The 15191-nt window shown below is 41.5% G+C and overlaps 1 protein-coding gene across 5 annotated transcripts in view; it reads left to right on the top strand.

The window, feature by feature from the left end:
- The window catches only part of LARGE2 (LARGE xylosyl- and glucuronyltransferase 2), a 51160-nt gene that overhangs the window by 18680 nt on the left and 17289 nt on the right, over nucleotides 1-15191 (top strand). For 2 of the 5 annotated variants that reach the window (XM_075837942.1, XM_075837940.1), the window contains 2 exons: nucleotides 2218-2307; nucleotides 14361-14539. In XM_075837942.1, the coding sequence (XP_075694057.1) occupies nucleotides 14440-14539 (100 nt within the window). In that variant the 5' untranslated portion in view covers nucleotides 2218-2307; nucleotides 14361-14439. Of the gene's footprint in view, nucleotides 1-2182; nucleotides 2308-14360; nucleotides 14540-15191 lie in introns of all 5 variants that reach the window. The other 3 variants (XM_075837945.1, XM_075837944.1, XM_075837943.1) reach the window with 2 other exon arrangements.

Genomic DNA, 15191 nt, shown 5'->3' with positions numbered 1-15191 from the left:
TAAATTTCTTGTCGGAAATTTCACGCAGCGCGTGGATGAGATTTGTTAAATATCACCCACTTTGCTACTACTGTATCCTGTTGTGCTTTTCGTCCGCAATTCCGGATGGAAAATACGCAGCAATTCTGCCACGTGTGGACAAGCCCTTACCCTGTCAGCACTGATTGGACATTGTCAGCCTGTGTAAGGGCACCCCCCCCCCCCAACTGGCACCACCCAGTTGTCAATTTATTCTCACCTGTAATACAAGTATTTAGTAAAACAGACATGTCAGGAGAGGTGAAAGCTTCCCAATAAAGTGTAATCTGATACGGTATCCGATGTATGAAAGAGAGACGCTGCTTGTAACTGTACACTGGATAATAGATGACAGTCGTGAACAGGGGACCCCCCTCTATTTACTTATAATTCACAATAGGGTATTTGAAAATGGGTCTTTTAAACCAGACAACCCCTTTTTAAATAAAGGGGGGGGGGTCTACCTTCTTCAACCCCGGGGATCAACTGTTATCACCTGGGAAATTAAGCTGTGTCTCCCATATATTACAAGTGTAGCATTACATGGGTCAGTGGGTCACCCATAAAGTACGTTCCTATGGATGCGTCTGTTGTCTGAAGTTTTTGTGTGTCCCAGGCATCGGGATCCTGATAGTCAAACATGGAAGTCGATGTGTCTTGATTTCTGGGAAATGTGATACATTTTATTCTACATTTTATATTATTATTATTATTAATCAGTTACTTTCCTTTACCTTCGACACCCAACCCTCCCGGATAAGCAGCACATTCCTGCTCTCCACGCCTATCTCCCTCTTTCTTGCATCGCCCCTTGGGGCACCTCTCTAGAATAAGTGTTCTTGCTGCTTCTTGTCCAAGCAAAGTTCTCCAGGATGTGTGAAGAGAAATATGTGGAGGGATATCTTGTCCTCACATGTACATAATATAGTCCTACATCATTGAGTTCATTTAAACGGGGAAAACTGGAAAACATAAAGAAATAACGCGTTTGTTATAAGAAAGTACATTTTACTTTTCTACTTTAGAATTATAACCAGGCAGATGTTGGCAGAATCTTTTATGGATATTATAATTGGGCATGTGTCGTTATAGGGCATGGCAGACTCCCTCCCGCTCCATGGTGGTTGCTGGGTGAAATATGAATTCGACTAGTTGGGTTTTACCTTTCCGATCCTATTGTTTCTAGCATCTCACTATTGTAGTGAAATAATAAGCAGGTTCGGTGGGACTTTATTGGGGGATATCGAAGGTGTAGGTTCTCTAATTGGGCGAACTGTGTCCCAACCTCCCAATAACAAAAAAACGATGAATCCTACTCCTTGCTACTATAAGTAATAAACTTCCAACTTCTTAAAAATTCCCCACTAGGTGGCAGTCTTTTTTTTTTTTGATTGCTCTGTACTTTAAAGCAACTTTAATTAGTATCACAAATATAAATAGGTATTAAAATGAACATACTTTATGCAATAAAATTTAGCACGATTTACAAAAATTATTTAGAAATCTGTTTTCCTGAGCAAATTTCTTGTTTTCAAATTTTTTTTGTTAAAAAAACAAGTTTTTCATTTAAGTATAGCTGTTTTGTATCAACCAGTTGTATACCCCCTACAAAAGCTTTTCTTTGCTATTACATGTAATAAACCATTTTTTTTTTTTTGTCAAAATTGACCACTAGGTGGCACTGTTTTTTATTGCTTTACCTGTTCAAAAAAGTAAATTAGAATAAGAAAATAATAGATAATAACATAAAAGGAAATAAACAACAACTTTTCTTTAATCGGTTACTTTCCCCTTTTTTTTTGCGATTTCAAAAAGTTACAACTTTTTACTCAGACGCTGGAGATGACTGGGCAGCATCTTGCTGAAGAACAATAATCTTTCTTCTGTCCAGGGATATTTGCATTTCTCTCCTGCTACATTTAGACAGAAGGTTCCTCTTTAGGTGACTGCACATAGTCATTGGTGAGGCTTTATATAGTTTAACGAAGCCTCGGTTATTTTTGGTTCCCCTATCGTCTGGCCGGGCTGTAGACTTTGATAAAGCTGAGTATTTCCTATTCCTCAGGACTTTGCAGGGAGGTGATTACTGGGGGAGGTCGGACAAGGGGGAAGGGGTTTGGGCAGGTATGGGAGGGGCTGATTTTTCTTCTTTTTTTCTTTGAAGCAGGAGACTCAATCTGTCCCTCCCTCTGTCCGCAGCAAGAAGACATCTGGAAGAGTAAAAGTTGCCTGCCTGAGCTGCAAGGAATCTTTGGAATTGTGTCCTATCCCTCGACTGCTCCTTAGAAGGTGAGTGCTCTGCGTCGGAAACGCACTTTTGCTCGCCGACAACCGTATCTTTTTGCCTATTAAAGTGGTTTTCTCGTTGTATGTAAATAGAGATAAATCTGTGTATAATAAAAAGTTTAATTATCTAATATACTTTGCGCTTCAATTACTCAACGTTTTTCAAAATCTCTGCTTTCTATCAGTGAATGCGAACATCCCTCTTTACAGCCAGGGGCAAAAAAAACTGGTTCTAACCGAATACTTCTCACATCTGACAATTTGCTACAATTGTATCCAGCCTAGACAATTTCTTAGTAGCTAAAGACATCAGCAGCACAAATCTCTCCTGTCCTGAGCGTTTGCTACAAGGTATCAATGCAGGTAAATCAGCGGAGCCCATTCTAACCACTACACGGGATACATTGAAACAAACACTCAGCTGTGAGTTCTGGACCGTTCTCATTCTCTGAATTTTTCCATTCACTAACGTCAAGCAGAGATCTTGAAAAAGGTGAAGATTTGAAACAAAGTATATTAGAAAGTTGCATACATAACATCTCCTGTTCTATCAAGGTGCTTAAAACGATTTTGTTTTTTCTATCTTTTTCGTGGAAAGCTGGGTAACCGCCCCTATACATCACTATTTCCTCTTCCACAGGATTCCCACAGTCCTTGAGGGCAACTTTATCTAGTCATGAAGCAATATGGGAATTGGGCATGCAAAACTGGGCATATTTGCTGTTCTGGATTCTGGGAAAGCTGTGTGGCAACTCCTGTGGAAGCTGCAATCACCTCTATATTGACTGTCACCTCGCTGTCCCACTATTGGATATAATCATTTGAAAAAAAAAATCTGGAGGACAAACCATATGGCTGCCATTATAGCTTACAAGGTGGTTGCCACACAGCTTTCCCAGACTCCTGAATGACAAATCTGCCTAATAATGCACTGATGTATATTTGTGTATTGCGAATTGGCGCCTTTACAGAAGACCGTAGCTTTTATGGTGATTCTGAACCCTATACTATATTTATATAAAGCGTGCGTATATTCGCCGTCTGCCGTTTCCTCTTTAGTGTTTTCAGACGCCGGTGCCAGGAAAATTAAACAATGCCTGATTCTTGAACCCTGATCCTGCAGACAGACAATTGGATTGTGTCTAGGTTATTATGTGTGGGTGTATATACATAAATGTATGAATACACAGTATAATGGCCGCTGTATTCGGGAGAGCTGACGTCTCAGTGTGACCGCTCTCTTACTGACCTTGAATCTGGGACTTTATTACGTTTGTGTAGACATGACATACCAACGAGCGTGGAATTTATCTGTGTTTCCTACGTAGTTACATTTATTTCAGTGCGATGTTGCTGCTTGTTTCTTTTTAGATGCTCCATAAGCTATTTGAAGGGCATATGGATGTTATAATGGGTGGGGGGCTGCCACGTGGACCCCCTAAATGGGCCAGAGTGGAGAGGCGGAAACAAGCAGCAGGACTTGTGGCCCTCCATGTTATATATTTTAATGGACACACGTAATACTACATTTCTCCTGCGGTGGCCAAAAGGTAGCAGACCTGTGCCGATCAGCCGATCACTTTGCTCTCGTAGTAAGGCTGGGTTTAGCGGTCCATTTGCTTTTTTTTGCGACGATTTTTGCACAAAGCGCAGATTGATTGCGACGTGTGAACATAGCCTAAAGGGGTTTGTCCGCAGGGAAACAAAACTATAATGTTCCAATGTAATCATCTATAAAAAAAAGTCAGAGGTGAAATGCCTGCATGTCCCTAGTGCTGGATGTCGCCTGGTACAATCTGCGTGTGATAGTCTGAAAGATAATTTTACGCTCTGATTTTTTTTTTGGACAAAACCTTTCCATATGCCATAATAGGTGATTGAGTGGGTTCCCCCATTGGCATTTGCCCACTATTAGCCAGCGCAAATAGATGCCTCATTTTGTACATGTTGGGCATTATTCGGCCCATCAAAAAAATTAATTCATGATGGAATCGAGGCCAACTAAAGACTTCTTCCTATTATAAAAATCCCATTGAGCTCAATAGAGCCAGTGTGAACGGAGCCGAATATCAATGTGTCGTGTCGTGTAATGCTTCTCTTTCTTTGTAGCATCACTGAGGGGAAGCATTAGATAGTGTCCCTTAAAATTGAGGGGATCTGAGCACCTGCTGAGCACAGCCGATAATGGGGAGTCACAGCTGTGGAGCCCCCGTCCTCCTCACAATCAGTTAAGACCCTTTTACCCAGTAAACGAGCACCGATTGACAATACATGTCTCTGGAGGACCTGTCTGATGAAAAGGGCTTGTGGACTGCCTCTTTAAGGCCTTTAGGGCTCGTCCACACGTAGCGGAATTGCTGCGTATTTTCCATCTGGAATACACCGCAGAATACAGTAGCAGCAAAGTGGGCGAGATTTAACAAATCTCATCCACACGCTGCGTAAAATTACCGACAAGAAATTCACCTGCGGTGCGTATTTTTCGTACCGCAGCATGTCAATTCCTGCTGCGGAAAGTGGACTGTTTGAAAGTGGTGCGGTTTTTCCGCAGCGGAAATCTTGTTAGTTTCTGTAGAATTGCTGCAGCAGTTCCGTTACATGTGGACAAGCCCCTTAAATATCAGTTGTTATAATTTTTGCATCTGTGGTATTATTGGGAGAATATTCTGGTACCGAATCCTATGGGACCGTAAGGCAAATCTTCTGAAAGTTATTTAGGAATTTTTTCGATACTGTTTTAGAATGCATTAATTTACGAGACCAAGAAAATAGCGCAAACTGGTTGGTGTGTTGGTATATTTCTCTTGTTAATGCCACCTCATGGCTGCCATATTTGTACACCTGTATATGGCGCACCTCACATTTTTAGTAAGTATGGCACATTTTCCATATTTGCCACGTCCGAGGGGTATAAAACATGCATAATAAATGTGCTGCTCTCCATATCTTTGGTGCAATTTGTGACATAATCCTAGAAAACAATTCTTCGGGAGATCTCGTGTCCGACACGGCGGAACCTTCACGGTCTCCTTGAGCCATGGATTTTTACTTCCAGCCAGGAAAGTTGTGACCTTGAACCTGATGTTAATAACTTCTTAATGACTTCTGACACGTTGATTTCTCCACCTATTTATACACCTCCTGCTTACGCAAGCCTATCCACCTCGCTGCTCCCCCTCCCCTTACGCACCTATTCATCTCCTCTACATCACCGGTCCCCCTCCTCCCATTACACTCTACACATGAAGGGGATCTGGAGACGCAGGTATGTACAAAGCCGCCGTGTCTTGTTACCTTTCCGGCAGCAATGTTCCCAGAGCCGATCAGAAATGCTGATAAAATCACTGGTAACAGAGTAGAGAGAGATTTGTGCTTTGGTGCCATTGTACGGCTTTCTTTGAGTTCCGGTGCCTTTGTCTAACATTCACCCCTTTCCCGTAACGTATTTCCCACCAAAATGTTTTATGAAATTTAAGTTATGGAGTTTGCGAAATTGGTGGGGGTCCCATCTAGGACCCCCCAATGTTTTATGGCCAATCCTATCTATAGGTCTTACAACAAAGTGGTGGGAAGACCCTTAGGCCGGGTTCCAACGGATTTTCTGCAACGGATTTCATTGAGGAAAATCTGTAGCGTAATACATTAGCAGCGGAGTCCACACGCTGCGTAAGTGATCGAGAAAAACACTCAGAAATTGACCCGCGCTGCGACTTTTTAATCCGCAGCATGTCAATTGTATTTACGTAATCGCTGCTTTTTTGTTGCGGGTTTTCCCCATTGAATTCAATGTGGAGGTAAACCCGCAACAAATAGCAGATGTTGCGATTTTTGTGTCAAAAATCGCAACTCAGAAAAAAAATAATCTTATACTTACCCAGAATTCTGTGCTTCTCTGTCCAGGCCGGCCTCCTGGGATGACGTTTCAAACCATTTGACCTCTGCAGCCAATCACAGGCTGTCACAGGGGATGAAATGTCATCCCAGGGGGCCGGACTGCAGGACGTCAGAGGACGCGTCGTCATGGCTACTAAGTATGAAACTTTATTTTTTTTTTCTGTGCGGATATTCTGGTTAAAATACTGTACCACAATTTTGGTGCGATTTTTCGACTGGAATTCCCTGTTGCGACCATGGCGGATACGCTGTGCTTTTATTCAGCGGATCTACCCTGTGTGTACATACCCTTAAAGTAACTGCTTACAAATTCCTATTTCCACTTAAACCATTAAAATTCAGGGGTGACTCCATCTAATCCAAATATTACACTCAAGTCACACTCGAGTTTGGAAAGCTGAGATACGGGGAGCTGTTTTGTGAGGGTCTCAAACGATAGAGATGCTTTAGCTGTTCCTGCGCCTGCCTGTCACATGAATGTATCACGGTGATCACTCGTGATTTCCCATGACTTAAAGGGTTGTTCGAGCAGTGATGCCAGTAGTATGGCACGTGGCCACTGCAGCCACGGCACGTATTCACTGGTAACTTGTAAATAAAGACTAGCATGGGATCGGCGGAGCATCTGCACTGGATCGGCAGGGGATTAAAGAGATGAGTAGTTTTTTATTTGGTGAAGGGGTATTTTTTAGCATTTGCAGCTTCTTTTTTTTTTCAACAACTGGACTGCCCCTATTTCAAGAATGCTTGTGAGACCGTTGCCTATACTCCTAGCTCCTGCTATGCCGGTTGTGCAGTGCTGTAGCTTTCCTTTTCTATATGATTGGTGAACGCTGGATAACGTCACCCTGAACGACCTAATTGTTGACCCACTAATTGGATCAGGCAGAAATACCGGACCATAATAGCGCAGGTTAATACCGAGAAGGTGCTGCCCCACTGACGAAGGAAGTTCAATGTTTTAAAGGGGTTGTCAAACCGTCAACCATTGATCGGTCACAGTCTCCTATCCAAGTGACCGATTGTCGTCAAACAACCAATTGAAGATTGTATGTTCTCTGGTGGAATGTTTTTGGTTGTAATCGGACATTGATGGTACAAACGGTCAATCAGATTTTCTAACAACAAACACAGATATGGTTAATTTTTTTCCCCCATTTGACGATTTTTATCTGTACATAGTCTGTTGGCCAATAGTACTGCCAGGTAACCAAATGGTCATCTATACGGCGGCCGGTTTCCATCTCATGTCTATGGCCAGCTTTATAGCGGGGACTGTTTTATATTGAGTTCAGGTGCTTTATCACAGTTTTATCGTCAGTGATGAGATCAGCAGACATTTCCTATCCCGCTACCGGTGTATCCTGTGTAAGTAAATCCTCATCCTGGTGCGTTATGTAATTTCTAATCATTTTTTTTTTTTTTTTTTTTTTTAATACGCAATTATCAGGATTTGACAGGTGCCAGATTATCAGACAGTAATAAAAAAAAAAATGTCCTAGTCACGTGATAGAGCCAACGTAAAAGGCTGATATAAAATATGCTTCACTTTTTTTAATCTCAGTTATGTCTGTTATTGGTTTTATGAGATTCCAGATTACTTAACAGATTTGTGTTGAAAATCGTGTCAGAATTTCTGAACTATCAAATACCAGATTCCCCACATGGCCGTGACCCCTAAAATACGTTTTTAGGCAATGAATATTAATAGAACGTCGGATATTAATCTAAGCTAGTGCAAGGGACAGTGGAGCAGTTGCCCATAGCAACCAATCAGATTCCACCTTTCATCAATCAGTGGCCATTTGGAAAATGAAAGCAACAGCCTGATTGGTTGCTATGGGTAACTCTTCCTCTTTTCCTTTGCACCATTTTTGATAAAGCTCACCCGATATTTCATGCGCCCTGTCATTTAAATCCTTTACACATTACACCGTAGAACCAATATAATAGTATAATAGTTCTACTAAGACCAGGGCGATATCTGTGTATATATGCTTATCTACTATTGTAGACCCCTTGAAGAGCTGCACTTTTACCATGGCTAGGTTCAGATCTGTAAATCTAAAAAGTAGATCTCTCCCCTCCCCGCCATTCCGATGGGATTATAACGAGTCTATAACCGGAGCGTTCTGGTTAATGGATTATAGGTTAGAAAACATAACCCCATGACAAGAGCAGCTTCTGAGTGGTATAATAAATATATAGGAGAGGGGGTGCGTGCCAGGCGGGTGAAGCGTTTCAGGAATTTGTAAAGTTCACAGAATTTTGTTATGTATTTAAGTGGGGGTAGGAGGTCGAGGAGACGTCTTGTAGCTAATTCAACTCCTTGTGTTGGTTGTGAGACACCGAAATGACTGACTTTTTGCCATGTCTAGCATTTTACCTTGTATGGTGGTATTGCTTTATCATTACTGCAGGCCGGGCATGCAAATTGACTGTGTGGCATTGAAATACAATGTGTAGGTCTAGTAAGAGTGGTACAGGGGCACATACTTCTTCACAGTGACCGTATTTGCCTTGGGCCCTACGCGCACCACAGAGCCGCGCGCAGGATACTGTACGGTGGCAAACAGAATCCCTAAGACTCTGAACTACAGAGCCGTAGGCACTTCATGTGCTGTCATGGTGCCCGTCGTGATATGGAGATATTCTCCCCTAGAAGAAATGCGTTTAGGGGAAAATACCTCTTTAGTATGGCATTCAATGGGGCATGCCACGATTTTCCTATTGAAAGATTTAGCATGAATCCTACAGAAAATAGATCCCTATGTCTCGGTATGAAAGTTGGGGGCATACGGAGGTACGGTATGGGCCCAAAGGCTACAACCCAGAAGTACAATATTGCCCATAACCGTATTACAGGGTGTAATACGGCCGTGTGCATGGGCCAATATTTTGGTAATCTCTGATAATCTCATCCTGCTCATAGGAAAAAAAATTCTAATTTCTGTGCGATCTACCAATAATGGCAGACCTTTTATTGTTGACGCCTTATTTTTGAAGAAAAATAGATTGGGTATGTCGGATTTTTCCAGTATTCTATAGTTTCCCCTAGATTAGCAGCACCAGAGGGGTCCGACGGTCATTCATCTTTTTCCTCCTCCGTAGAAATAACCGAACCTGCTTGTTAACGAGGGTTTAGGCCATTTTAATTGTCAGGTGTATGGCGGCTGCTTATCCCTCCTGCCATAGAAATAATATGCCCTTTTGGCCAATCTAAATGTAAGGTCGGGTAATAGTCGCTTACGTCTATATATGGCTCCTTTTACATGCATTTTGGAGAGCCAATTTATTGGCGGTACAATTAAATTTCATTTTTCTACTCAGAATAAATAATTTTAGAGGTATGAGGCTCCCTGTGCCTCCGTCCTCAGTGCTGTCATTAGTTTGTGTTTCCCTTTAGCTATATAGCGACCGCCATCCAGGACGCTAGTTATGTAGATCCATGTTTAGTGTGCTTAGGTGGCATGTTTTGGATGCTGGGCTTGTGATTTATTATGATCCAGTTTTTTTTATTAACAGTTCAGATTATAATCTGTTAGAAGTGAATGTTCTGCACGCTGGATGAGTGTAATAAACAATAACATTATTATCGCTCCATCTTCATATGTCCGCTCCTAAGGACAAATGGTTCTGTTACGGTCACGTAACCGGTCTATCTATATATCTAAACCATCTCATACCCGAGTCCTCTGGAGAATAATAACCCAATCGCTGGGGGAACGGGTCGACATTTCTATTACATAGGACTGGTAAATACTATTCAGACCGCAAATTGCATCAAATAATGATAGCCAGAGATTTTACAAACTATGGGCTGGTAACTTGTGTCTATTGTAAAATACCTATCTGACAAATGGAGAATATTTTTGCCTCCATTTATACCAAGTTTAGGTAGGTTCACCATAACAAATGCGTAAGTGTTGGTCGGATGACTCGGAGCATGGTGGACTTTCCCATCGATCAGTCAACCGTGGTGGACAGGAAGGCTCCTCGCCCATACAGGCCATCATTACAGGTCCAAAAAGTGCTGATCCATATCTTAATGAAATATGATGGAGAGGTGGGGTCGGTGGTCACCACTCTTGCCGTTATACGTTGTCATTGTCTGATCCTGAATGTATTCCGCCATCCCGATTAATCAGGACACACAAACCGGTCTCTTACTTTTTGTCTTTTGATTAACAATTCGGTGAAAGTGTCTATTCATTGACAAGAAACTTTTTGGGGGAAAAAATAAAAAGACTCAAAGATATTTTTGAACAAGAACCTTTCATTTAGAAAAGTTTAAGAAGATCTATGTTTTTAATGAATAGGGTGTAGCCTATTTATTTTACATACCTACAGGCTCAAAATTTTTGTCCCTAAGTGGGAGGATTGAGGATCGCACATGGTTCCAGGATCAGTAAACTGTGAGCGTTTTAGATCAGGGCATTTTAACATGTGTTTTACGTTTTTCTGATTTATAATGTTGACCCTCCTACCCGGTCATGCATATACAGAGGTCGTTTTTTTTGTTTTTTTGTGAACCACATAAACCCATGATGCCCTGAGAAATGTCAACCTAGATTTATGTTGGGGGCGCTGTTGCATTGGTGTCTAGGAAAAAAATGACTGCAGACAGTGGTGAAAAATGATACTGCGAGTTACAGATGTAGCTGTAGATGATCAGATTTAAAAAAAGTATTTGCTGGAAAATGTAGATACTGTTTTATTCTGTACAAAAAGCACATTTCTATGGGGCCATGCACACGTACGTTGTTTTAACAGCACCGTGTGGCCGTTCCGTCAAAAATAGGACCGGTCCTACTCCTGTCCGTTTTTGACGTAACAGTCTCTGCATTTTTCACCAATACTGCATGCGTCATTGTGTGCGAAAGTGGACTCATAGAAAAGCCCTTTAAAGGGACCTACTAAACCTATATAGTTTATCTTCTCGCCATTTGCCCTGTAGTTGACTACAATTTATTGTTCTCTGTTGTCAGGCTTTTCCGCCTTGATCCCTTTTATAGGATTGTAGTTTCGGTGTTTTGCCCTTTAAGATTGAAACGATGCAATTGTTTTGACTTGCTGCCGGCTTGGGTTAAGATTTCTTGGTATTATGAATCTTAAGATCATAAACTCCTGAGTATTCCCGGCAGAACACGTTTAGGAACAATTTAATAGGATGACATGTTATTGCATGGCCTAATATCATGTAAGCAAATCACAGACGGGAGGCCTGTGTGCAGTATTAGGGGGTGGTGTAATTCCAGGGATCTGTGGGATTCCGTTATGATTTTCTATATGATCTGATTTGCTCTGTATCGATAATCTCCCTCGTAATTGAAATTAAAGGGGTTGTCCAAAGTTAGGACATGACCTTTAAATAACACAGAAAGGTGGTAGTAAAAATAAATGACCTATAATATACCTATCTGCCGTTTGAAATTCTCCTCCTGTTCCACGCTGTCCGTTCCCGTCAGGCCTGTGTATACGCTGGACCTCCGTGACAAAGTGATGTGAATCATGTAGTCCTCTTGTCCAATCACAGCAGGCTGCGGTGACGTTACCTCCTGCGGCAGTAATTGGATACCATGGCCAAAGGACGTTACCATGAACACAACCTCATGGGGTCACTGTTTACATCATGATTCTGATGTACGCTTTTAGCATATACGCTGGGGGAAACCTCCCAAATTTTTACAGAGGCTGTGATGGATGTCGTCCAGTGGCAACTGCCACCCATAGGCTCTCATGTTAAAAAAACAAACCATATACCGGTATGTTTATTTTTTTCCTTTTACAGGATACCATTATATTTAATCGCATAGTCTACTACACCATTCCATACTTATGTCATCCGTTTAACGTACATGTCATGGAAAGTTCAGGATGTATGCGTTAAACAGATACCTGTGATAGATGGCATTCGTCAAAACACGTATTTGGCCTGATGAAGGCTAAAAGGACCCACTTTTGGCCTCTGCCACGCTAATGTTACCCTATGGACACGTTTATTGTGTAGGTGGGGAGCTTTCCTGGCGTAAACGTAGGGATAAAACATGATCCTAAGACTGCAGGATCAGACTACACATAGTTTGTTTGTAGTCTGTGACCATGGAGACACACAGACCTGCATTAGAGCTGTATGCACAAAACGGTGCGGATGTTAATATAAGGATATTAATGTAGAATGTTTTATAGTTTCTTAATTTTTTATTTTCAATGCATTACATTATTAAAAATGGTTGCTAAAAGATACATACATACATACATACTTGTTAATAAGATTTCTCTGTCAGTGATCACCTTGATCGCAAACACCACAGTCCGCTAATAATAGACTGTATCATATAGGCTGAAATTATTGTCATCCGGCATCTGATAATCCATAGTCATATAATCCAGCACAATGCAGGAATTTCACAAAACCACAAGTAGACGACTAGGAAATGAGAGGATTAGGACATTCCCCTGATTATAGTATTATATTTTGTGTTAACATTTTATTTTAGGTGGTCTTCGTGCAGGCTCTTCAGTATAATGGGGTCCGTCGGCGTTCCGGAATAACAGACTGCGCTTTTCTTGCTGTAAAAAAACAAAACAAAAACACACAAAAAAGAAAATGGTAAAACGCCCGGGTGATGACTTTAGTGGCTTTAAATGGAACATCAAGCGAAAAATAATTCTCCCCGTCGCTTGTCCTGCCTGTAGGTGGAATCTTATCAAGCCATGCGAGAAACGCTCACTCCCACAACTTTGAACTTTTTTAGTCGTAGCATTTAGAAGATAAAACCTGGAGACGTTATGTGCTGCTCCTCTTTTAATTTTCTATGGAACTTCTATTAAATGTTTTATCATTTTGGTACAAAGTGATAATTTCAGCACCAACGACAATACAATGTGCAGTTCCTTTAAAAAAATATTCACTCCCGTCCCCTGGACACCAATAATAATAAAATGTAGCAGAGCTGAATTTGCCATCTACTAGTTTGTGTGCACTGTATGGTTTACCTGTAGTACTGTGTAAAACCACACATATCGTAATTAGTCCTGCCATGTCACACGCTCGGCACTGCTACATCAGTACTTACTAAATATCCTCATAAAATATTACACAATGTATGAAAACTAGCATAGATGAAAGCAGTGGTGTGGCCATGGCTGATTGTGCAGGTTTATATCCGTATACATTGCTGCTATTCAAATTCTGCTGGTTGTCCTTGGAAACAGACATCAGGTTAGCTCCGCCTTGTTGTCAGACATGTGACCTAACAGTGTAGCTCCAACTGTGTTAACACAGATTACATTGCCATTGAATCCTCACACGGGAGAGGTGCGTTTACTTTAGACGGCGCCTCGTTAGTATAACACTAATTATTTTCAGTTGTCAGGTTAAGTTTCATGGTTTTCCTATTACAGAAATGTCTGGGAACTTTGAAAACGGAGTCATCGGTGCAGTTAATCAGATCTTCCTAAATCTTTAGTTATTTTGTGAGATGACTTTGATCTTAATCCAGAAAAGCCGTGGTCAGTGATTACCGGGGTGATTCATTCAGGCTGATAATGAGATCTCCTTAGATGGGGTCATAGGTCACAGTAGTCAGGGACCATGTTATTAAAGGACATCTCCATCTTTTGAACAACATATCGCAGCTGTACAAATCGACATAAAATGTGGAGTATCAATTTAAATATTTTATGTTTTCTTCTCTGTTCACATATAAAGCTGAGTTTGGAATTCTGCTGGTTTCCTGTTAGAGAGAGCAGCGCGTTGTGGGAGCTCAGGAGATGGTTAACCAGTTAAAGCGAAACTATTTAGGTCATGTAACTGCAACCAGAAGAATTTTGAAAGCAGCTTTGAATGTGACTGGAGTACAGGACCTCAAAATCAGTACTAAATAAGTAATGCAAAGCATTTGCAAAGCCATTCAGTATATTAGGTAGATTAAAATGGCGAGTTAACCTTTAAGCTACGGATGCTTCAGTAGGACGAGGGCTTCATACTGGTGTTTGCTTTTTCACACTTGATTGCAGATCTTGGTCTAGTGCTTTGTGATTTACTATTTAACTTTTGCTGAGCTCATCTGTTTGCTAGTGTCGGGGGGGGGGGGGGGGGGGGTAGTTTTATAATTATTTCACAGCGTTCTTTGACCCTGAAACTTTCTTCTTGTCAGGTTCTAGGATGTTGCCAGCGGTGATTTTGGACTTCCCCACCTGACCATTCCTGGGACGCACTGAAGTACTCTGCGAAACATGTTGTGCCCGATCCGCAACAAGGCCAAGCTTCTGTTTGCCACCTTGTTCCTGCTCTCTGTGGTCACCTGGTTGTATCTGTCTGTGGGCGACACTGGATGTGAGTGTTATATGTGCACGACCTAAGCTGACAATTTTACATGTTCTATGCTGACGTTGTCCTCAAGCCACGAAGGGAAGGACATCAAAGTTTAATATTATATAAATACATGCTGGAAGTTGAAGGTGGCCATACACGCTAGACACAAGTTAATGAAAGTGGACGATTCCGACCATGACACCGGATTGTCAGTTAGAAGTAAATGATTGTTACAACCGATCAATCGCCAAGGAGGGTTACATCACTTCTGGCCATACATTGTCTGGCAGTATTCTTGTCCCATTGGACAATCATGGCACCTTGGACGACTATAACGGTCAACATCATCTGAAATGTGTATAGGGAAGAACTTGTCTATCTTATCTATCTATCTATCTATCTATCTATCTATCTATCTATCTATCTATCTATCTATCTATCTATCTATCTATCTATCTATTCTGCTACATATAGGCTTAAAGGGCTATTCCCATCATAGATATGATGGTGTATAACTAGACTATGCCATCACTTTCTGATAGGTGAGGGTTGGACTGTCGGGACCCCCACCGATCCTGTGATTGAATGGACCGCAACACTGCTTTAGCGAAATGTCACCTTCAAAGTTTTACCTGTACAGCAGTGCAGGGATTAATGGGGGCCCTGTCCATCA

Source organism: Rhinoderma darwinii, chromosome 9, assembly GCF_050947455.1.
Source record: "Rhinoderma darwinii isolate aRhiDar2 chromosome 9, aRhiDar2.hap1, whole genome shotgun sequence".
NCBI classification, from domain to species: Eukaryota; Metazoa; Chordata; class Amphibia; order Anura; family Rhinodermatidae; genus Rhinoderma; species Rhinoderma darwinii.
This window is presented reverse-complemented; position numbering and strand designations above follow the sequence as displayed.